The sequence below is a fragment of the Vipera berus genome, assembly GCF_964194415.1.
Source record: "Vipera berus genome assembly, chromosome: 2".
Lineage (NCBI taxonomy): Eukaryota > Metazoa > Chordata > Lepidosauria > Squamata > Viperidae > Vipera > Vipera berus.
The window spans coordinates 11,620,029-11,641,901 of record NC_138203.1 but is presented as its reverse complement, the minus strand read 5'-3'; the positions used below and the strand labels follow the sequence as shown (position 1 = coordinate 11,641,901).

General features: G+C 59.2%; 1 protein-coding gene across 5 annotated transcripts in view; it reads right to left on the bottom strand.

The window, feature by feature from the left end:
* Positions 1–21,559, bottom strand: part of TLN1 (talin 1) — a 36,612-nt gene extending 15,053 nt beyond the window's left edge. Inside the window, exons 1-28 of one of the 5 annotated variants that reach the window (XR_014025185.1) lie at positions 21,490–21,559; positions 11,121–11,284; positions 10,791–10,888; positions 9,998–10,127; positions 9,649–9,801; positions 9,416–9,558; positions 9,123–9,250; positions 8,917–8,977; positions 8,562–8,666; positions 8,209–8,364; positions 7,672–7,773; positions 7,378–7,454; positions 7,107–7,287; positions 6,759–6,872; positions 6,346–6,663; positions 5,280–5,378; positions 4,731–4,781; positions 3,923–4,090; positions 3,393–3,687; positions 3,081–3,247; positions 2,665–2,793; positions 2,451–2,564; positions 1,803–1,916; positions 1,563–1,697; positions 1,150–1,278; positions 944–1,046; positions 416–624; positions 186–305 (exon numbers count right to left, since the gene is read on the bottom strand). Coding sequence is in view for 4 of the 5 variants with exons in the window: in XM_081318205.1 (XP_081174331.1) it covers positions 186–305; positions 416–624; positions 944–1,046; positions 1,150–1,278; positions 1,563–1,697; positions 1,803–1,916; positions 2,451–2,564; positions 2,665–2,793; positions 3,081–3,247; positions 3,393–3,687; positions 3,923–4,090; positions 4,731–4,781; positions 5,280–5,378; positions 6,346–6,663; positions 6,759–6,872; positions 7,107–7,287; positions 7,378–7,454; positions 7,672–7,773; positions 8,209–8,364; positions 8,562–8,666; positions 8,917–8,977; positions 9,123–9,250; positions 9,416–9,558; positions 9,649–9,801; positions 9,998–10,127; positions 10,791–10,888; positions 11,121–11,250 (3,729 nt within the window). In the remaining variant the exon portion in view is untranslated. Of the gene's footprint in view, positions 1–185; positions 306–415; positions 625–943; positions 1,047–1,149; positions 1,279–1,562; positions 1,698–1,802; positions 1,917–2,450; positions 2,565–2,664; positions 2,794–3,080; positions 3,248–3,392; positions 3,688–3,922; positions 4,091–4,730; positions 4,782–5,279; positions 5,379–6,345; positions 6,664–6,758; positions 6,873–7,106; positions 7,288–7,377; positions 7,455–7,671; positions 7,774–8,208; positions 8,365–8,561; positions 8,667–8,916; positions 8,978–9,122; positions 9,251–9,415; positions 9,559–9,648; positions 9,802–9,997; positions 10,128–10,790; positions 10,889–11,120; positions 11,285–12,543; positions 12,603–21,489 lie in introns of those variants that run through there. The other 4 variants (XM_081318205.1, XM_081318206.1, XM_081318207.1 and 1 more) reach the window with 4 other exon arrangements.
* Positions 21,560–21,873: the final 314 nt, after the last annotated feature.

The window sequence follows — 21,873 nt, the reverse complement described above, 5'->3', positions numbered from 1 at the left end:
TGTGGAGGTGGCGTTTTCAATGTGGGTCTGCCAAAGGCATACTGGGAATCAGCTTCAGCAGGGTAGTGGGGGTGGCTCTCTGCATACAAAATGGAGCTGGCCTGCCCACAGGGCGCTGGCCTGTGCTCTGCCACTGCCACCCAAGGCCACCCACCCTCCGGGCCAAAAGCAGCCTCCCCACTCACAGAATTGGCCAACAGCCTCTTGCTAGCCTCGCCAACGGTGCGGATGGCGGCATCGACGTCCCGCTGACCAGGCAGGCAGTTCACACAACGGTTCAGGGCTTGGGACACGGCCTTGGCCACCTGCAGAGAGGAGATGGAGAGTTGGGACCTGCCCTCCCAGGCAACCGCCTTCCTCCCCAAGCAGCTACTACCCCTAGCAAGGCCGAGCCCAGCCAGGCTTCCGGGCTCACCTGGACCAGGCGCTGCTGGCTCTCGGCATCCCCTGGTTTGGCCACCGCCTTGCGGGCCTCCCGGATGAGGCTGCTGGCTTTATCCATGACGTCTCCTGCGCAGTCCAGCGTGGCCGCCTGGGCCTGAGGGTCCTCTGTGCCGGCGGCCACGCCCCGCGCAGCCTGGCTGAGTGAGCGCAGCGCCTGCGCCACATCCCGAGCAGCAATTCCTGCGGGGAGAGGAAAGGGAGAGGGGCAAGGGACTCCTCGCGGATGGGAGCCCAGGAATACCTGCCTTATCCAGCTGTCTTCCTGGCTCCAGAGCCTGGAACAAGGGACTGGCCCCATCCCAAGAAAGGCAAATCTGGCTGGGCTGGAGCGGGGGGGCAAGGGCAGGTGGGGGGAGTTGCAGGGCAAAATGAGTCCCTGACCTCTCAGGCCAGACAGGGTGAGGAAAGCGTCCTGGTCACAGGAGAGGACAGGCCACCCACAAACATGCAGAGCCCTAGTTGTAGCTGCAAGTGCCACAAACCCTGCAGAACCAGGTACCTGTGTAGTTCTCGTTGCCCTGGGTAACCTCCCCCAGCAGCTGGGCAATGGCAGAGCTGACCGCCTTGGTGCTATTCCCCAGGTCCTGAGCACACTTCTCCATCTGCAACACAGACAGGCCGTCAGGAAGGGCCCGGAACCCCCCAGAGACCACCTTCCCACCCCCGCTCCCACAGCTCCACTGAATTCCCTCTCCCCATACACACCGTCTCCCCTGGAAGGGGCTTCAGCTTGCCGTCCCTTGCAGCTGCCTTGGCCTCTTGCAAGTCTCTCTCCAGGCTCTGCACCAAACTGAGGGCCGAGTCGATCTCCAGTGGCCCGCAGGCCTCCTGCGCCTGGGAGAACGGGACAACCCGTCTTGATCGCCAGCACACACACACACACACACACACACCCTTGGGACTTCCTGCCAAGGCCAGGAGTTCCCACCCTGGGAAAGAGACCAGGCTCGGCCAGGCCTGGTGCAAGGAGCCTCCCAGACAGAGCGATGCGTCTCTCCTGTGCTCCTGCCCACCCACCACTCTCCTGTGCTCCTGCCCACCCACCACTCTCCTGTGCTCCTGCCCACCCACCACCCAGTGGGGATGATACCCAGAACCCTGCAAGCAAAGTTGCTGACCTTCTGTGTTGCCGTGCGGAGCTCGGCAAGGGCTGCTGCCAGATTTTTAGCGCATTGGCTGAGCTGCATGGCACAGGCCTGGTCCGAGACGGTGGGCACCGTAGCCTTGGCGGCAGCCACCATCTTTCCACCGGGCTACAATGGAAAAATGGGTAGGTGTCACGTGAAGTGGCCGTGCTCGCCTGGCGTGTGCCGTAAACCCTCTGCCAAACCCGACAAGGCCAGAGCGTCTCTGCTCACCTGCAGGAAGTTCTGGCTGGCGGCAATGAGGCCCAGCTGGGCACTGGGGCTGTCCGGCTGGGACTGGCTGCCACGAACTCCCTGCACCAGCATCGGAATCTGATCGGCCACCACCTGCCAGGAATGAAGAAAGGAGGAGGTCTCGGCTGCAGGTCCACCCTGGGGTAGCCCTGGAGGGGAAGCCTTTCCCTGCCCCCCTGCTTCAGGGATAGGGGGCCCCGGGGCTCCTGCGGCCGATGGCCCTTTTTGTTTCAGTCCTCCCCTGCCCTCCTTTCATCTCGCCCCCTGCCAGGATATCTCAGCTAGATCAGCTCTTCCTCCTCGGACAGGTCAGGCAAAAAGGCAGCGGACAGGCTGAGCAGCTGAACAGCAGCTTCAGAGGTCCCTGCTGCCCATGCCACTCTGCCAACCAGACTGAGAAGCTGCTGTGCACCAAGTCATCTGCCTCTGGAAGAGCTGGGCTTCCCTGCCACTCTGGCTGTGTCCGGGAGAGCAAGAGGGAAGCTGGAGCTCAATTCCCACCCGCCTGCTGAGCCTTCACTTTCCTACCAGGCGAGGACGGTGAAGACAGCCCCATATCGCCCGTGTAGGAGCCAAGGAATCAGAGGGGGCTTCAAGGTCATGATCCTGCCCCCCCTTCCAGCTTACCTTGCAGCTCTGCACGAGCTGCTGCTGGGCGGACGGGTTCTTGCTCCCCCCAGCACTGTGCTGGGCAGCCGCAATCATCTGCGTGGCAGCTGCAGCGGCTTGTTTAGCTGCATGCTGGACAGAAAGATCAGAGTGAGGCCCTCACTTCCCAAGTCAGACCAGGCTAGCCAGAAAGTGCAAAAGCGGGGGAGTCTTGCCCCTTCCCAAAACCGACCTCCAACCGATGCACCAGCTTCTTCTTGATGGCATTTTGGGCTGCTGCATTGGTAGCCATGCGGAGCCCCTCGGCCGCCTCCCGCAGCCGCTGCTGCTGCTCCTCACTGTCCGGATGGGCTGCAGCTCCCTGGCAGGAAAAACGGAGGCCTGTCAGGAACATGCTCGCCCCCAAATTCCTCTGTTCCGTTTGGAAGGGGTGGCTCCAATAGTCACCCCCAAGGATGGGCTCTGGCAGGGCCCATTGCCTGCAAGGCTGCAAGCTGCCCGCAAGGAGGCAGAGGGCGCCTCTGCCCGGTGCTGCTTGCCAAGGAGAGGGGGGCATTTTCTGCTTTGTCCATCTGCGCACTTAGAGCCAAATGGGCACCACCAGCCTAAACATCCCAATGCCCAGCTCCATCCACCAAAGGGCCAGACCTTTGCTGCTTCCACCATCTTGGCTGTAGCATCGGCCAGGATCTTAGCAGCACTCAGCAATTTCCGTGAGGTTTCCAGGTCGGTCTCCCCCTCCGCATCAGCCTTGATGGTGTTCACCAGGTCAGAGGTAGCCTGAGCCAGGATGCGAGCCTGACGAACCATTTCACCTGGGGGTTCAAAGAGCACGGAGAGGCCATGAGGGGGCTGGGGGGGGCACGATGCTCCTGGTTGTCCAGCACCCGACAGCTAACATTGCCTTGCAATTCTGGGGCTTTGCAGACGGGGGCAGCCTTCCCAGGCGGCACTTCTCACCAGCATCGCCCATGGAGCTGAAGATATTCTCGGTGACGTTGAGGATGGTGTCGGTAGCCTGGTCGTAGCGCCCAACTGGTTGCCCACCCGTGGCGTGCTGCTTGATGTGCTCCAGCAGGTCATTGAGCGCCTGGGTCACCGCGGTGGCGGCCACCCCCACCTGTTTCAGGAGCTGCTCGTCAGAGGTGGCAGCCTGGGAGGCGTCCACACAGCCTTCCACTGATTTGGCCACCAATTTCCCAGCCTCGATCAGCTGCTCCTGGCAGACGGGGGAGCTGATGGTGGGAGCGACCACCTGTCGAGGAAAAAGCAAGGCGCACCGGTCGGGAGCAGGCTCTCTGGCCACCGTCCAGCGGAGAAAGCAAACCTGGCCCGCCCAAGTTGAATTGCACACAGGAGCAACTGGACCAGCCTGCCTTAGAAGGAAGAGGGTCTACGGGCCCAGGCAAGACGGGAGAGCCCCCCCCCCGCAGCTGACCCAAGAGAGGCTGCGCTGCTGACCACCCAAATCCCAGACAAGAAGGACCCACCTTGGTGCAGGCCACCAGCTGGGACGTGGAGAGGGCACACTGTGTGGCAGCTGCGATCACCTGGGTCTGCAGCACTGAGTCCTCGGTCTTCTGGGCCACGTTCTTGGCCTTCAGAACCAAAGCGGCAGCCGCGCTGGCCACTGCTTTGGCGAGCTGCATCAACACGTCCTGGAGGAGGAAGGGCCATCAGGCCACAGCCAGGAATGGCGCAAAACACCATCCAGCAGAGGGTCTCCGCCCCCTCCCCCCAGGGGCCCGTGCCTGGAGGTGGCCATGTTGCCGCCTGCCAGCCCGCCCAACCAGGAACAGCCTTCACCACCAGTAACTTAATCTCAGGCGCAGAGTGCCGCACACCAAGCCCATCACCAAGCCCGAGCAGTCGCAGCTTGGGGGCTGGGAGAGCAGAAGGTGCCGCCGGGGCCAAGCACCCCCTTGTGCCAGTTGTAAAATTTCCCCCTCCCCGCCCACCTCTCCTTTTCTGGCCCAGCCGAAACCCACCCACCCCTAATCGAGGCTGGATCCTATCCCTGCCAGGTCACCCCTGAGGAAGCAGGATAGATCAGTGCTGAAAGAAGTGGTGGACCCGCATCACCCGATCCCAGACCTGTGATCGCTTTCCAAGGGGCTTTTAAAATTATACGGTGGGGATTGGCACCAGACAGAGCCTAGCCCGAGAGCGGCTTTGAAGAACCCGGCGAGAGAAAGCTATGCAGGGATCCCCTTGGGCAAGCACACCGATTGAGGACAGGGTGGCAAAGGCAGGGGCTCTGCAAGGAGCACAGCCATGGACCATCTCGGGCCCTTTTACCATCTTGGCATCAGGGGTAGACAGGATCCGGAGGCGCCGGCTCTCCACAATCTGTACGTGAACATCCACAATGTGAGAGATTATGGGCCAAGCCCACAAACCTCAACTACCCGTTGTGGAGTCGGCTTCCAGGCCATTAAGCCTCACTGAACCCCCCCCCTCCCCTCCCCACTCCGGGTAGGAACTTCAGTTTCAGACCCTCCCAGCAGGTGCTCAGAGTCCTCCCGGCAAGGCAAGCTGGCTCTCGTTCTGGCTCTCCACGGCGAACTGCCGACTCTTAAGGAGTCCTTGCTGGGGTGGACAAGGAATCGCGTAGCAAACTCTTAGCCTCACATCCTGGGACCCTGGTAATCTTGGCCTTCTTTGCGGGCACTCCTTCGGAGATCGGAAGGGCCCTCTGTCGCCCCTCAGCCCCACCGACTTTTCTCCCAGTCTCTCCTCCTAGACACTTCACCTCAGTCCCCTGGACATCTCTAAGCCACTCCTGAGCTGGACCAATCTATTTGGGATAGCAGAATGGGACCAGTCGGCTCTTGGCAAATCCCTCACCTGGAAATGGGGATCCGTGTCACTCTCCCCAATCTCCTGCAGCAATTCCCCACTGGTCTGTCCCACCGCGCCAGCTGCCTGCAACAGATTCTGCCGTGGCTGGAAGTGAGAAAGAGAGGCACACGTCAACTCCCGGTCTTCGGTCTGGTTATATGCGCCAAGAAAGGCAGTCTGCCACTGTGCGCCCTCCGGACTTCGATGGTAAGAGTCACCCTCTCCGCCCCCCCCCCCCGGAGAGCAATTCCGAAGGATTAGGAAAGCAGCTACAACAGGAGTCAGGGTCCCGTGAGATGAAAGCCTCCGAGAGCAGCCCAGGAGCCCTTGGCCAGCACTGCTGTCAGGAAGCTAAGTCTGGATCTCAAGATGTGCAATGCCCCCAACCCCACGTCCCAGCAGGACCAGAAGTGCAGTGGCACCTGCTGGAGTCAGGCAGGGGCCCACGGTCACCTGCTTCTTTTTTTGCTCAATTTCCTTTTGCATAGGACAGGGGTGTCAAACTCAATTTCATTGAGGGCCGCATCAGCATTGGGGTTGCCCTCAAGGGGCCAGGTAGGTATGGCCAGGGTGGGCATGGCCTACTGGGTGGGCATGGCCAGCTCTACATCGTTCGCATCAAGGTTGCCTATGGGGGCCTGGGCAGGAGTGGGACAGATCTGAGGGTCTCTGGCAGAAGGAGGGTCTCTGGGCCAGGGCCAAGGCAGTGGGGGCCGTTCCCTCACTGTTTCCAGGATGGCTTCATGGGCCACATGAAACCACTTCGCGGGCTGGATCCGGCCCCCGGGCCTTGTGTTTGACATGTCTGGCATAGGAGCTCAAAGCAGCGGACACAGTGTTCCCACCCTATCCCCCGTTTACTGAACAACACTGTGAGATAGATTGGGGCGCAAAGGAGGGATCAGCCCAAACAGCCCCAGATAGATTCCACTGCCAAGGGAGATGGGAGCCTGCATCCCCCCCCCTCCGGTTTCTACCCCCACCCCCACCCCACGGCTTTCCTCAATCCAGCATCCCGAGCCAGCTCTCCCTCCTTTGCAGCATCTTCCAGTTCACTCCCTTCGCCACTGACCTCGGCGCTGGATGGCTGGGCTGTCTTCAACAGTTCTGAGACGGCCCCAGCCAGATTCTTAGCGGCCTGCAGGAGCTGCCGCCCGTTGCCGCCCTCGTCCTCCATTAGTGCCGCCAGCAGCTTCACTCCCTTGGACATCTCGGTCAGGTTGGAGGAGATGGTGGTGACGGCGCAGCCCACGGCTGTGTAGTCTGTTTCTGCCGGGTCACCGGCAGTCAAGTTGACCACCGAGGCTGTGCCCGCAGTGATGGCATCGACTTGGGAGTGGATTTCGTGCTTCGACTCGTCCATCTTGTTCTTTCGCCAGGCCTTGGAGGCCTATGGACAGAGAAGCAGGGGTTATCCCAGGCGTCCAGCCCGGGAGGGGCCTCTCCAGGGGGACACCCAGCCACCCTCCTTCCTGGTACTCTCACCGCATCTTGGCCCAGGGGCGGGAGGGTCTCGAAGTCGTCCAGGCTGGACTGGGCAGCTTTCACAGCCTGCATGCTGGAGTTGAGGGTGCCCGTCAGGGCCTGCTGAGCTGACGTCTGCAGGGCAGAGTGGAAAAAAGACAGGTGAGCCAATGCGCCTCTCCCAGCAACAGCAGGGCTGGCCAAGGGAGAAGAATGTGGGGCTGCCTTCCTCTTTCCCAAGAATCAGAGGTGACTTCAGGAAGGGGCACCAAGCCTCAAAGGGCAGTGGAAGCCCCAATTCCTGTGCTGGAGCAGCAGGAGACCTGGGGGAGGCAGTGGGTGGCGTCCCCTAAAGCCCGGGACCCTTACCAGAGGGGGCATGTGCCCCCGATGCATCTGGCCACTGGTGACCTGCTGCTGGGCCTGGGGCATAGTGCCCATCTGGAAGTTCTCCGGCCCACTGGCACCCGGCCGTATGATAACCGGAAGGGCCACGGAGCTGTGCTCGGCTTTGTTCAGCTGGTTGAACTGCTGCTGCAGAAGGGTTGACCTACAAGGAGAGCAGGGGGTGAGGCATGCCCCCCCCCATTGCCCCCTCCCCGACGGACTCCCAACCCCACTCTGGCAAAGCCGATCTTACTTCTTAGGGGACACAGAGTCCTCCAGCATGGTGGATTCCTCGTCTCCCTCCATGCCAAAGTGGTCTTTGCTCTTTTTCTACAAGGGATGAAGCAGCGGTTATCCCCCGTTGTCCCGAGCCAGGCCCAGAAAAACTGGCCCCCGCCTCAACAGCGGCTGAAGGCACACAGGCCGAGTCAGGGGACACACACACACACACACGGGGGGGGGGGCTATAGCTCAAGGCATCCCTTGTTTCAGCCTGGTCACCCTCCTGCCCGGACACCCCCACCCCCCGCACCCATCCGAGACCCACCTTCTTCAAGATGATGTCAATGTAGCCAGCAATGAGCTGGGCAATCTGCTCCCCTTCAGTGGTCTGCACAGAGTAATAGCCGTCCTGGTAGTCCCCGAAGTCCTGTAACCCCAAAGCCCAGGCAGTCACTGAAGGGGGAGCTTCCGGGTGGTCTGCCTGCCTCCCCCGCCCCCCAAGATGTGGCGGCTGCTTGTTTTGCTTGTCCTAGAACGGCTCTCCCCGTCTGCCAGGCAAGGGCGGCAGCCTGTAGAGAATGCCACAGCTGCACTGGGCACAGCTGTTTCGGAGGGTACTTCACCGGGAAGTAGCCTACACAGCCCCAAGTGGTTGGGGACCCAGGGAGATTCTGCCCACTCCAGGAAGGCAGGGGCCTCCCAGGAGCGTCTGGGGCGCCTAGAGTGGCCCCTCTTCTGTCCTTTGCCTGCAGACTTTGGAGGGGGGGTGGCAGGAGGGAGGGGCTTTGCTACCCCAGTCAGTCCTTAATGGGCCCTTTCATCTCTGTGGCCTTTTCCTTGGGGCTGGAGGGGGAGCTCTTACCAGGGTGAAGCTCTTGGGAGAGGCTGCCCAGCGCTTGATGTTGGTCAGATTCCACTCCTGGATGACCTCCTTGGTCTTCTCGTCCACACGCATCACGCACTCCTTGGTGATGCCCAGGAGACGGGGGACCAGCTTGTTCTTCCCCTTCATCTTCTCCTGCAAGGCAGGGATCCTTGCCATAGGGTGCACGCACGCACGCACGCACACACACACACACCCTCCAGCTCAGAGCAGGAGTGCCCCTTCCACAGAGACAAGACACCTCCCTCCCCCGTCCCAGAGCCTCTGAGCAGGCTCTCCTAGGAGCCCCCCTCGGGCAGGGGCAAAAGGGGACCCGAGGCAGCACAGCTTACTTTGACCAAGAAGAAGGAGACGCCGTACGTCTTCAGCGAGCGGGCGAGTTTCACGTAGCGCACCTTGGCCTCAATCTCACTCATGATGCCACAGTTCTTGTGGGCCTGGGAGGAGGAGGGGGGGAGGAGAGGATAAAGAGCTGCATCCCCTTGCTCCCAAAATGACCCACCCATCCCCTCCCTGCCCCGTCGCTTCCCCAGCCCTTCGGCACCATCATCTTTCTGCAGATTCCCTCACACATGCACCCCCTCCCCATAGGCCTCGCCAGACCTCCAAGGCCCTTGGGAAGTAGAGGGTGCGCGGCAGAAGGGCAGTGGCCCACAACCTCGGGTTTCAAGAGCCCCTCTCCCTCACCAGGAAAATCTTCCGCTCCCCCTTCTGCTTGATGTACTCCTTTGGCAGAAAATCCTTCAAGCTGCACAAGGGGAAAGAGAGTCTCCCTCAGAGAAGAGCCTTCGGAGGCCTGACTTCCCCGATTTGTGCAGCCCTCGAGCCGAGGGGACTGTGGGGGCAAAGAACCCACCGCGACCTGGCCCCCAGGTATAGGCAGGCAGACTCACTCCAGAAATCCAGCCTTGTGCTTTTGCTCATTGTGAGGACCAAACTGGATCTGACACTGATACCCGGCAAACTCGCAGGCCTTGTCGAAGGAGACGGGGTGGGAGCCGTTCAGGATGTCGTCTCGGGCCTGGAGACAGATGAGCAAGATCAGCAGGGCCCCTTGGGGAGCCTCCTCGCCGTTCCTCCCTGGAAACGCCGGGCCTCCCTAAGCGGCCTCCTCCTTCCTACCTAGACGAGCCAAAACCGTCCCACGCCAGCCCAGAAAGTGGAGGGGAAATGCCCCAGGAGGCACCTGGACGTAGAGGAGGTTGAGCTGCACCGGGTCACGGGAATCCACGTTCTGGTCAGAGTAGAAGAACTTCCGCCGGAGGAGCAGCGTCTCGTTGTTGTCGACGCCCTGTTCGCGCAAAGTCCGTCCGTGATCCAGCCAGTTCACTGCACGAGGAGGCAGGGCAGGATAAGAGCCACCGAGGTCCCCTCCACCCGCGTCTCCCCCGAGCGCTCAGCCCAGCCCGGCTCACGTACGCTCGTCATCTGTGTGGAGCTTCTGCTTCAGCCTCTCCATCTTTTTCTCGTCGCGCAGGAGGGTCTTGTCCTTTCGGAGTGTGCCTGTCTGCTCCTCCTTCTTCTCCTCCAGGATCTCTCGCACCAGAGAGTACTCATCATAATTGGTGATGCCTGGGGGCACAAAGCGACCTTGCTGGTGGACAAAAGTCGCCCTGCCCAGGGCCACAGGCACCTCAGCTTTGCTAACCCAGTTGTCCCTCCTGGCCCTGGGAGGGGAGGGGGGGGAAGGAAGGAGCCACAGAACAGAGATGGTCTCCTCACTTTTCCCCCTCCCCTCCTCTAGCCCAACTGCCTCCAGGCTGCTCACCGATCCGGGCACATATGGTCATGAGTATGTCAGTGACTGTCTTGGAGTCATCCACCATGACCGTCTTGACCGTCCCATCCAACATGCGGATCTTCAGAGGCCGCTGTTTCTTCTTGTACTCCATGGTGTCCTGGGAAGTCAGAGTTTGGGGGGAGGACGAATCAAGAAGGGCCACCATTGGGGGGAAGGGCACGGACAACCAAGGGGTTGGGAAAGGGAGCCAAGATGGCAGTCCCTCTCGGGGTCCACCTGCTGGACCATCAGCCAGGGCCTCCTCTTCCTCCTGAGCTGGCACAGTTGGGACTGTGCTGGACAGGCTCTATTCCTCCTCGAGATGCCAGCTCTGGGGGCGGGGTGGTGGTGGTGGAGAGGTCAGGTCCTTGGCTCGTCTCTGAGGGATGCTGCAAGATCCAGCCTTCTCCCCCACCAGCAAGAAATAAGAGGAGCCTCCATATGCAGGAGGTACCCACCTCTCTGCCTCTCTTAGGTGTGGTGCTTGGAAGGAGGCTGACGCTGGGCCCAGCCAAAGGGAGCGGCTGACCTGGCTCTGGACTCAGAGCAATGCCATTGCAGAGGAATTTTAGTGGGCGTTTCTGGAGAAGTGGCTCTGCTTGGGGCCATGCATGTTCTGGTCAAGAGCACCCTATCCGGGGGGGGGGGAGAGTGGGGGGGGAGTTACGCTAGGCTACGAGCCAACTGCTGTGGCTAGCGCTGGCATTCAGCCTTACCTTCTACCAATTCACTCTGTGCTGTCCTGGCTGACCAGAAAGCCCACCCGCAGGGAAGCACTCACCCCATTGCGGAGCATGTAGTAGTCCAGAGCCTTCCCGGCCTCCAACCATATCCCCTTTTTGGGGTCTTCGTCCGACAGAAAAAGGCCAAAGTCGTGGGCTGAAGAAAGAACAGCAGGAAGGAGGTTGGACTGAGGTGGGGTGGAGGAGGGCTTGAGGTCAGCCAATGATGCCCCGTAGCCACAGGGGCACAAGCAAAGGACAAGGTGCAAGCGGGGATTGTCATGTTTCCCCCAACGGCCCAGCCTCCTTGGCCCACTGCAGTTCCTGGTTGGTAGCCCACCCCCTTCTCCCTCTGCATATCCTTCTCCAATGAAAGCCTGGCCACTTACGCTGCCCCATCTGTGCCTCCGGCACCCGTTCCCGGATGATGCGGCAGGCGTCGTACACCATGGTGGAGGGCTCAAACTGCATCGTCTTCACCACATTGCCAATGCTTATCTTGAGCGATAAGGCCACCATGTTGGCGCCTGAGATGTCCCCTCTCCTGCTTCACCTGTTGAAGAAGGGCAGAGTGAGCAGGGTGCCACGAGGGGGAGAGAAGCAAGCGCCCCCAAGGGTGACCCAAGATGCCCCATTCGCAGAGCAGCTCAGCCTTCAACGTCCGGCGGCAATTCCGGGTGGAACCCAGAGTCCTTCCTTTCCCACAGGGAGAGACGCTGGTGCAGCCTCGAGAAGGGCAGATGGGAGGAGGAGGAGGCTGCAATTTCTTGCCCAACCCCACGTGACATGCCACAAGTTGGCTCCTTTGCCTTCGGAAGAGACCCGGAGCCTCTCAAACAGTAAGAAAAGCCAAGACGGCATTCCCTGTGTTGTGCCAACTCCCCCCTCCGGTCCCTGGCGCAGCTGCTTGGAGAGGGTAGCGGTCAAGAGGAGAACAGGAGGCTGCTGCCCCATGACCAGAAGTTCCCCTTTTACTGCAATCATCATGGAAAAGTGCAGAGCACCCATACCCAAGCGCTGCTTCTGCCAGGCCCAGGGCAGGGCAGCAGGAAGGGGTTGTGGCCCGGGGGGGAGCCTGTGGGGCGAAGATGTGCCGCATCATGCCCACAGGAGGAAGCCCATCCTGGTGGAGCTGAGCTGATAAGGCCAGTGGTCAAAGGAGGCAGATTATGCCCAGATGGCCGGTGAGAGGAAACCACCGAAGGAAGTCAGAAGGCCCGGCCTAGCACCCGATGACTGTCTCCCCACCCCACCCCAACAGTCAGCAGAAGCCTTCTTCAGATGCCTCTGACACAAAGTGAAGATGGTGTCTGAAAAGAGGGGGCTGAAAAGAGGGGGCTGCGGAGGAAGGCGGGAGAGAGAGTTCTCCATCTTAGATTTAAAGCTGAGGATGCTCTTCCCGAAGGAGAAAAGGGGCTCCTCAAACTGGAAGGGCAGCCGTGCCACAAAACAGAGGTGCCGACACCGCACTGTGCCGTACTGCACCCTGTCACCTGCGCCCTTTCATCACGCCCCACTGCCTTCCCATAGCTCAAACAGTGGGGCCGGCAGCTGTTTCCAGGGAGGGGTTGCCTTCTGGACCTCAAGGACCTGAAGGTGGCTCGCAAGGGGTGCCCACCGGACCCACCCCCGATGTTTCTGATGCCCCTGCCTTTAGGGCCTTTTGTGCCATTGCCAGAGGCAGCCTGGCAGGGAGGTGGGGTCTGCCCCAGCCTGCAGCCCCTCCCCCACCCTTGAAGGTCCTGGATAAGGCAGAGGCTTCTGCTCTGTCCCCCTGCCCTTCCCCCATCCCCCTGGGGCTGCTCTGGGTACCTGACTCTGCCCAGCCCTTTGCAGTCCTTGGATACGGAGCCCTCTCGCTTCGGCCTCCGCGCAGGGCAGGACTATCCTATGTGCACCCCAGCAGCTGCAGCCCCTTTCCTCTCATCTGAACCCAAGGCCAGCCCCGCTTCGGCTTGGCCGGGCCACGCCCACGCCCCAAGGCCCCTCCCCTCGATGGCACCAGCCAGTCAGCTGAATTTGGACGCCCTGCCCCCTCTCACCCCAAACCGTCCAGGAGCCTCAGTGAAGGCGGCGCCTGGGCAGGGATGGGCAGCTCCTGCCCCAAGTCAGAAAGCCCACCCACCAGGCATCTTTTCTACACCCACACTGAGGATTGGCAACTCCAGCCCACCAAGCCAGCAGGAGAGGCTCGTGAGGAAGCTCACCTTCCTGCCCGAAACCAGGCCTGATGTTTGGCCGACCGTGGAAGATTCCATTTTTGGGGAGGGGAGGACCAGAGCCAGGCATCCCAGGATGGTCATAAGCTGGAGGTGTGTCTATCCCTGCTCCTCCTCCCCCGCCCCCCCCCCCCCCGTGCTAAGCTACAAGTATGAAGGCTAAGACCACCCTCCCCCATCTGTCACTTTGTGGTCACAGGTGGAATTGACCCTCCTTTCCGAAGGGATCCAGAAACCCCGGTCACACCAGAAGGACCACTGGGAGGAAGGCGAAATGAGGCTCTGCCCGCTGCTGCTGCTGCTCCTGGGTGGTCTCACTGGGTTTTACTGCCTTTACTGTTAGGCTCCAGGATGTTGCCCACCAACCCCAACTGGCTCAGAAATCAGCCAATTCTCTACCTGCCCCATCCTGGAAAGGGGCTTGGAGTGGTGGTGGTGGTGGTTAATCTTGTTAATGTCACAGGTCAACAATGCGAGGAAAAGGCCCAAGAACTGGCCAGAGGAGACGGCAAAACCAATTTCTCAACCCCCCCCCCCCAGTTGAGATATTGGCTTTGCCGCCTCCTCTGGCATGCTCTGCCCGGCTCTGAGCTCCCCCTTCTTCATATACCCACGGGGCTGTTCCGAGATCTCAGTCAAGAAGCAACTGGTAATGGGGCAACTTCCTTCCTGCTTCTGCCCGACTCCTCCCAGGCCTCCCCCGAAGAGACAAATGCTCCTCCCACATACAAACACAGGCCGGGGAAGACATTCCAGGGCTGCATTCTCAGCATGCCCCAAAGACGTCTGCTCACAGGGGAGGCCCCCACCTTCCCCCCCCCCTTGGCTCTGCACATCAAACTGCACTCCTTGCTTATCCCCAGGCATGCCAGAAGCTCTGTGGTCTTGGGGGGGGGGGAGAGGAAGAAGAGGTGGGCCTCTGCCTAAGCACCCTCCCTCCCCCCTTCGAAAGAGGAAGCAGGGCCAGCAGCCAATGGGGTGGGGGACTTCTGCGCTTTCCTTCCCAGTTCCCAGAAGACATTCTCCAGCTGTGCTTGGGTTAGGCTTCCCCTTTCTTGTAGCCCCCAACCCTCCTTCCAACTGTAACAGGAGAAGCAGACCCCTCTCTGCAAGATGGGAGGGAAGCCTTCCCCCCCCATTCCCCAGCCCTCCTGGTCAACGTGACTGTCTGTTAGAAGTTGGCAAACTTCAGGGTCCCATGGTGCTTTTCCTCTCACACCTCCTCTCTCTGCTCCCAGACTCTCGATGCTGCCACACAGTCCTTAACCCCCAGCTCAGGCCCATTTTGTGAGCTCCAGCATCCTACAAAAGACTTCCAAAGGTGGGAGGACACAACACACACACCCCGCACAGACACAGCCTTTCCTCCATTTCCTACTGATGCCACAAGACTGGCTCACCGAACACAGAGACGGCATTACCTTCGCTGGCACCGCTTGCCAGCTTCAGTCCTCAAATCCAAAGCCGCCGCCACCCCCCCCCAGTGCGGGCTTAAACCTGCATGTCTTTTGCCCTCCCCCCATACTTGGTAAGGCTTTGTTGCCACCACTCTGCCTGCCCTAGAACTAGGGCAGAAACGCAGGAGAAAGGGGAAGGAAGCCCCCGCCGCCCCCACAGAAGGTCACCTAGTGAAGCAGGAAGGAGGGCAACCAAGGGAATACGCTTACCGGGAGGCTGCAGAGCGGAAGCAGAGCTGGCCTAGACAGCCCCCAAAGCCTCCCCTGGCCTTGGCAGTGCCACCAAGAGCTTCTCTCCTCCTGCATGGACAGCGGCTGCACCCGTCTCTGGGCAATAAAGGCCGCGGCCACCTGTTTTGCTCTAAATCGCCTCTAATGCGGCCTTGGAATTGTCAACTGCATTGGACACTGTGTGCGTGTGTGTGTGTGTGTGTGTGTGTGTACGCATGTTCGATGAGCCAATTTCTTAAAACGGAAGTGCAAGAGATCAACCCCTTCAGCAAGCAGCAGAAGCTGTCGGATGGGCCTCCAATGCTACTGGGAGACGGGAGGAACAGGGGTGCTCTAGCCAATTCAGGGAATTGTGTTGGCAAACTATCTGCCGAACGGGCTGGATAAGAGGGTGGGGGAGGCTGACCGGGCCCCCCCCTTCCCCACCCTGATTTTCTAAGAGAAATGCTGTGCTTGGACCCGTAACAGCAGCACTTTTGAAGAGGGAACCCTGTCTGAAGGAGTAGGGGGTGGTGGTCACGGATCTCCCCCTTAACCTACACATCCTCTCCCCCAGATGGACCAGACTATCCGCGACAGGGAGGGGCCAAAATGTAGGCAGCTGCAGACCAGGGTCTGATCATTCACTAGTGGGGTTCAGCTTGAGCTTGGGCTCTCGACTTTGAATTACTTCAGTTTTTAACAAGTAACCCTTCTGGGTCCTGGGTTCAATTTTCAAGTCCCAGGGCTTCAGCACCCCACAGTTGCCAGAGAGCCAGACCTTCCTTTGCAGGAGATGTATGTGTACGTGCGTGTGTGCGTGTGTGTGTGGGGCTGGGGGTAGTCACACAGGCTCAGGCATTCTCAGCTCAGTCAAAAACAGTAAAGCAGCGTCCAACGAGCCTTTGCCAAGCCTCTGGTGCAGCCGGATGCAAAGACAGGCGGTCATTCAAAACAGCGCTAATGGACCTGCCTGCAGCAGATGCCTGACTGCCCTGGGCCAAGCGCCCCCTGAACCCCTGCCCTTCTTTCCTCACACTTTACTTTTCATGATAACACAGAAATCGGGAATTGGAATAAAAGCTGCCAACCTTCTAGCTTGGATGAGCACCGAGCCTCAAAGGAAGATGGCAGCACCATTCAAACTTAAACTCTGCATGACGTGGGGCACAGGTGTGATGCCCCTCCCCCAGGGTGGATTTGATTTAAATCAAGTCAATTTAAATCACCATTTAAATCACGATTTAAAACACTCGTAAAAAGGCTTGATTTAAATCAACTCGATTTAAATCATAATGTTTAAAGAGCAACTGTCATCTCTGTCCCGCAGCGGCTCTTCCTCTGACCCGCTGTTGACGCGCCGACAGTCCCATTCACTTTTATGGGATGGCTGGTGATGCGGCAGTGGCACAAGCAGGTGAGGGACGTGGCAGGCAGCATGTGAATGGGTGCCCACTAGCAGGCGCTGCCATGATGGATCTGAAATGACAGGTGCTCTTTCAATGTAACGACTCATTCTTGCTGGTAGTTAGAATCTTTAATGTTATTATTTGCAAACAAAATGAAGGTTTCCTATTCGGAATAAGAAGCTGTCTGGTTAGTAAAACAGCGATATCGGAATCGATTTTAGGTTAATAGGTTAATCTCACATAGCTGGAGAACTACTCAAATTCTTTTATTTAATTAAAATACTTAAGATGCATTTCTCTTCAAACAATCATACAGTTTGTAGCATACATCGATTTGCAAAAAGATAGGACAGAGGAATATTCCTGAACTTTGTTTTATGATTTATCTCTTGGTTACTGTGAAATTATGGGAATACATCGATGCAGTGCACGTTATCTCAGTTTGCAGAGAGAACATTAGAATCATTGAATGAGTTTACCAAAAATGTTAAATGTTGCAGCATAGAGCCTCATGCTACATAACTAAGCTCCATTTCATGCTGGATAAACTAAATTATTAATGCATCTTAAATAAAAAACGATATTTAGATAGTTTTTTTATTCCCAAAGCATTTTATTAAAATAAATTTGATAACAATAAAAAAATCCAATTTAAATTTTAAAAAATGCGATTTTTTAAAAAAAATCATCATTATCTACCTTGCCTTCCCCCCAGTGGGACCCCAGGACCAACCAGAGCCAAGCACTGGCAGCACCAGGCAGGAGCTCCAGGGAGTCTCAGGTGGGGGGGGGGGTTTGCTTCATGCAGAGCAGAATCAGCAGCAACAGTGGAGGAATGAGTGGGGGGCACAATGGGGAAGCACGAATGGACCCAAAACAACACTGGATCCCATCTCTATTCTAGACCTGGCCCTGAAGACTTTTGTAAACCCATTAATGTATTTGAAGTTCAGAATTTAAAAAGGCAGCCTGAATTCCTCCCCCCCCCCTCAAAAAATATGCAGAGTCGCATGCCAGGTGTTTGCTAAAGGTTTATCCCTCCATCCTCAGTCCAGGAACTCCCAGAGAACACCTGGGGGAGCAGAGCCTTAACGTTGAATGGCTTGAAAATAATTTGGGGCGCTGAACGTCTCTACAGAAATACTAAACAGCCTAAGAACAAATAAGGAAGAAGCAGGAAGAGAAGCAGCGAGGACACGGGCCCAGCTACATTCCTTCTCTGCGTTTCAGTTTGTGGCACAGAACAAGGAGTCTGCCAGGCTCAGCTCTTGGCTGCGACAGGCAGATGAAAATGGGGGCCCAGAGGGCAAGGGGGGGAGCCAAGTCCGGAACAGGAATAGGTGGACGACTCCTTGATGCAGGAAAGTCACCCACCTGAGGGTCCTGCGGGGAAGGTGGTCGAGCGGAGACCTTTAACCTTACGCGTCACCACCCTGGAAAGGCAGAGCCGGAAAGTTTCAAAAGGTAAAGCCCGTTCCAGCTGAAAGGGCCATGCAGCATGCAATGGGAAGGCCGCCTCCTCCTCCTCCTCCTAAGCCAGCCTGAAGCTCACTGTGCCAAGGCTAAAGGCTTCCGAGAGCCCCAGTGCAAGGGGGAGAGCGGGTGCCAGGAGCACCCCAAGGCCAGCCAAGCCACTCAAGTCCCTGGACCCTTTTCCGCACTGCTCAAAGGGAGCAGGGTGGCTGCTCTTTAAGAGAGCTTCCCAAAGCCTCAGCACCATACTGGGAGGGAGGGAGGGAGGGAGGGAGGGAGGGAGGGAGGGAGGGAGGGAGGAAGGAAGGAAGGAAGGAAGGAAGGAAGGAAGGAAGGAAGGAAGGAAGGAAGGAAGGAAGGAAGGAAGGGAGGGAGCCACCCACCAGGACCACTGAGTCAGGGCCATCGCTCCACAAAAGAGAAATGCAACAGGAAATGGCTCACCCGCCCAGCTTCCACTGCTCTGCTGTGGCCTGGGCTAGAGTTGACAGGCTTCGAAACAGCCAGGGCTCTCCTCCTTCCCTTCCCCACACGCCACCTCCTGCCCGCCTTCCTGCTAAGGGGGGTGGGGAGAAGAGAGCCTGCCCTGGGTTAGGCCATTCCAAGCCAGTCAGCGCCCTCCCCCATCCCCCCCAGCGTGGGGTCCATTGCAGCCCCACCCTTTCTGAGCTGGGCCTACTTTCCCTGACTCTGCCCTGGAGCAGCCAAGGGCCTCCTGGGATCCAGCCAGCCCCGGCTCCCCCAACGGAAGCACAATGTCTGTAGCCTTTGGCACAGTGGCAGATGTGGAGGGGAGCCTTCGGCCTAAAACCTCTGGAGGTGGAAAGCAGCCTCGCCTGCTCCCTGGCTCTACAGGACAGAAGGGCCGACTGACTCTCCCCTCCAGGACGGCCCCTGGTCAGCTGCCCGCAGGCCCACTTCCTGTCCATCCAGCTCATGGCTGTCTCAACAGCCTTTATTTATTTTTTATTTATTTTAATTCCATTTATATCCCGCCCTTCTCCGAAGACTCAGGACGGCTTACAAGCTTAGCAGTAGCCTTCATTCTATGTATATGCCTGCTTATTAGGGCTTCCGCCCCCCCCCCCAAGCGGCATTATTACAAAGTCAGCTTAATTGCCCCCAACAATCTGGGTCTTTGCTGATGCTAAAGCTCCCTCCCACTCATTCTGGGCACACTGGAAGGGCAAAGGGGTCAGGGGCCGAGAGGGTGCCAGCTGTGCAGACCCAGAGGCCCCCAGCAAGAGGATGCCCCTTCCAGCATTCCAAGGTGCCCCAAAGAAGGGGGGGAAGAGGAAGTGCCACCCCCCAGAGCCAAAAACAGCCTCACAACTCCCTCCCAACAAAAGCCATCCCGGGATGGTCGTCCCCTTGCCTGGCTCTCCCTAAACCAGAAACCAGGAGGAGTGGAGGGAGGTGGCCAACGCACACCCAGCTTCTTCTCTGTCCCCACCAAGTTTGGAAGACCTACTCTCCAGAGGGGACCTTCGGCTGAAGGTCTCCTCTGCCAAACGGGCTGTCCCGTGGCTCTCGCATGGCAGCCACAGGCCAGCCAGCTAAGGGCAGCTGCACAAGGCCTGAGGCGCCAGCCTGAACCCTGCGGGGCACTCTTGGGTGCGCCTTATCCCTCCCAAATGAGAAACTAGCAGATTCCAGCCAGGAGGAGGAGGAATCGAGTGGGAAGTGTCCCCCTCCCACGGCAAAAGAGTCCACAATAATTGCTACCAAATATGGAATGGCTGGCCACCTCTGGCCATGGCCTCAGCAACAGCAGCAGTGGGGGGGGAGGGGAAGAGAGGCTGCAGGGCCTCTATTTGGAGACAGAGAGAACCACAACACTAAGAACTGGCAGATGGCATAGCGCCCGACAGAGACGGGGGTCTGGGTTGCTCTTGGGCCAGAGGCTGAAAGTGAAGGGGAACCCCCGCCAATCCTGGACGTGCTCCCTGAGACGACCTCCCCACCCTGGGCAAACATACCACTGTCCCTTTGGAGCCCCAGGCATGATTTGTGGCAAGCTTGTGAGGTTTCTTGCCCTCTTCAGCTTTCAAGTACTCTAACCCAACTTGTAGGGGGCAGCCCTGGATGTCAGGGCAAGGTGGAGGGGCCCTTGCCCCACACAAGGCATTGCTGAGCGCAGCTGCAGCCAAAGGCTCTGCATCCAGTGGGCAGAAGCCCCACTTCTGCAGCTACAAGAAACAAGGGAGATGCTGAGCTGTGCCTGGTGACACCTGGCAATGCCCTTTCAAGCTGAGCTCTGCAAGTCAACTTCCAGGTGGGAGAAAAGCTGGCTGCCTGCTCTACCTCCAGAGGTCTTCCCTCGGGCACACCTGCTGCCTCTCTCGGCTCCAGCAAAAAGAAGTGCCGAGGAAGCCCAAGGTCACAGAGCTTTGAGTGGGGGTAAGGGTGGGGGGTTCCCACAGGCTTCATAGAGCCCCTCGCAAAGCAAGCTACAACAGGATCGGCAGCCCTCCACCAAGTAAGAGCAGCTTGAGAAAGGAACCGAAAGTGGAAATCAACTTGGCAGCCACCAAAGAGCAAAGCAGTAAACCAAAGCAGATTACTGCAGAGAAAACAGACTACTCCAAGTTTCATAGCTCCATTTTTAGTAGGTTAAAAAATATTGGCAGTCATTTTGATCAAAACGGCCCAAAACTTTTGACAAAGCCTTCAGCCTCTCGGCTGCCGTTTGTGGTTTTATTTCTTCCTGCAAACACTCGCCTGCTAATTCTGGAGTACAGCATTGCACAAGACACAACTGGTGCTATAAACCTATCAGGATGCTCTATTTTCTTTCTTTCTTTCTTTCTTTTTTTTTAAAGTGCATCTTTGATACTCTTGTTGTTCAGGAAATGTCTGCTAGCAAGCAACCAAACTCAAGAGAACAACCGGGGCTCCACAATTCAGCCCTGAGCAGCTACTAGATTCCCTTCTATTGAAAAAAAAATATTTCAGAAATCTAACAGAGAGACCTCTTCATGCAGAGACCCCGTCACCAGTCAGAAATGCCCCTCCCTCAGCCCCTGGCCTGCCCCCCCCCCAGCACAGCGCCATAAAAGGGACTATTTTGTTCACATTCGGTTGAATATTGAAACTCCGCCTTTCCCCCCCCCCCCTTCCTGGAATTTAAGGAGCAGGCGAGGTTCTCCCTCTTTTGCTGCAACCACCAACCACCCTGCAAAGTAGACTGGCTAACCTGGGGGTGGGGTTGCCACCGGGGGGGGGAAGGAAAGGGGGGGGCGGTGCGAGCGCTGCAGAGTGGGGAGCCGCGCGTGGGAGGGAATCCCGAAGTTCCTCCTTTCCGCTTTCCTTACGCCCAAAGCCCAACTTTCTCGGAGGCCCCTCTCGGAGTGGCAGGACCGCCCCCCCCCCCAGTCCAGCCAAGAGGGGAGCCGGGGGCCCGGCCAGGAAGGAGGGAGGGAGGGAGGGGGGGCAAAGCGCTGCCGGCTAAAGACAGGAGAGCCCCGAAACTCTCGGGGGGGGCTGCACGGGAGCCCCGGGGATCCCCAGGCCAGGAGACGGCGGGAGGGCGGGAAGGGATGGGAACGGCGAAGAAGGCAGGGTCGCCCGCCTTGCGGAGCGACGCCTTCCTCTGCAAGGAACCCCGAGGCCCAGGGCAGCGAAGGCCCCGCGGCTTCCAGGGACCCTCCCCTCTCGCCCGGGGTGGAGGCGAAGGCAGAGTCGGAGCCAACTTCTCCCCGCCTAGCCGGGGAGACTTGGAGTTAGGGGCCGGCGAGACTCCCCGCGCCCGCCGCTTTGTGGCCGTCCTGCAAACCAGGACAGGGCTGGACGGGACGGGCTGCCTGCGGAGGAACGGCGGCGGCGGCGCCCGGGCCCTCCTCGGCCCTCGCGTTGGGGCTCCGGGCCCTTCCCAGAGAGCGGGCGAGGGCCGGAGCGGTGCCCCCGTCCCGCGGCAGCCTCTCCCTGCCCGCCGGGCGCGCGGCTGGCTGGGCCTCCCGGGGAGCGGCGGCGGAGGCTTCGCGTTCGTACCTGCGGGGCGAGGCGGCGGCGGCGGCAGCGGGCGCTGGGCTGTGAGCGAGGGCGGGAGGGCCGCCCCACCTCCCGCCTGGCCCCGCCCCGCCCGCCAGGCCCCTCCCCACCAGGGCGCATGCCTGCGGCCCGGGCCGTCGTGGGGGTGGTGGGGGGGGAAAAGTCTCCCTCCTTCCCTCGCAGCCGCCGCTTTGCCGGGAATGCCCCCCCGCCCCTTCGAAACGTCTCTTTGCGGTCGTGGGCGCGTCGTCGGGCCGAGGGGAGAAGCGAAGCGGCGGAGCCCTCTTCCATCGAGGGCGGCCTGGGAGAGCCGAATCCCGGCACCCCGCCGGGCCTCATCCGCTTTCTCCCGGGTGGGCCGGCACCTTCCTCCGCGCGGTGGTC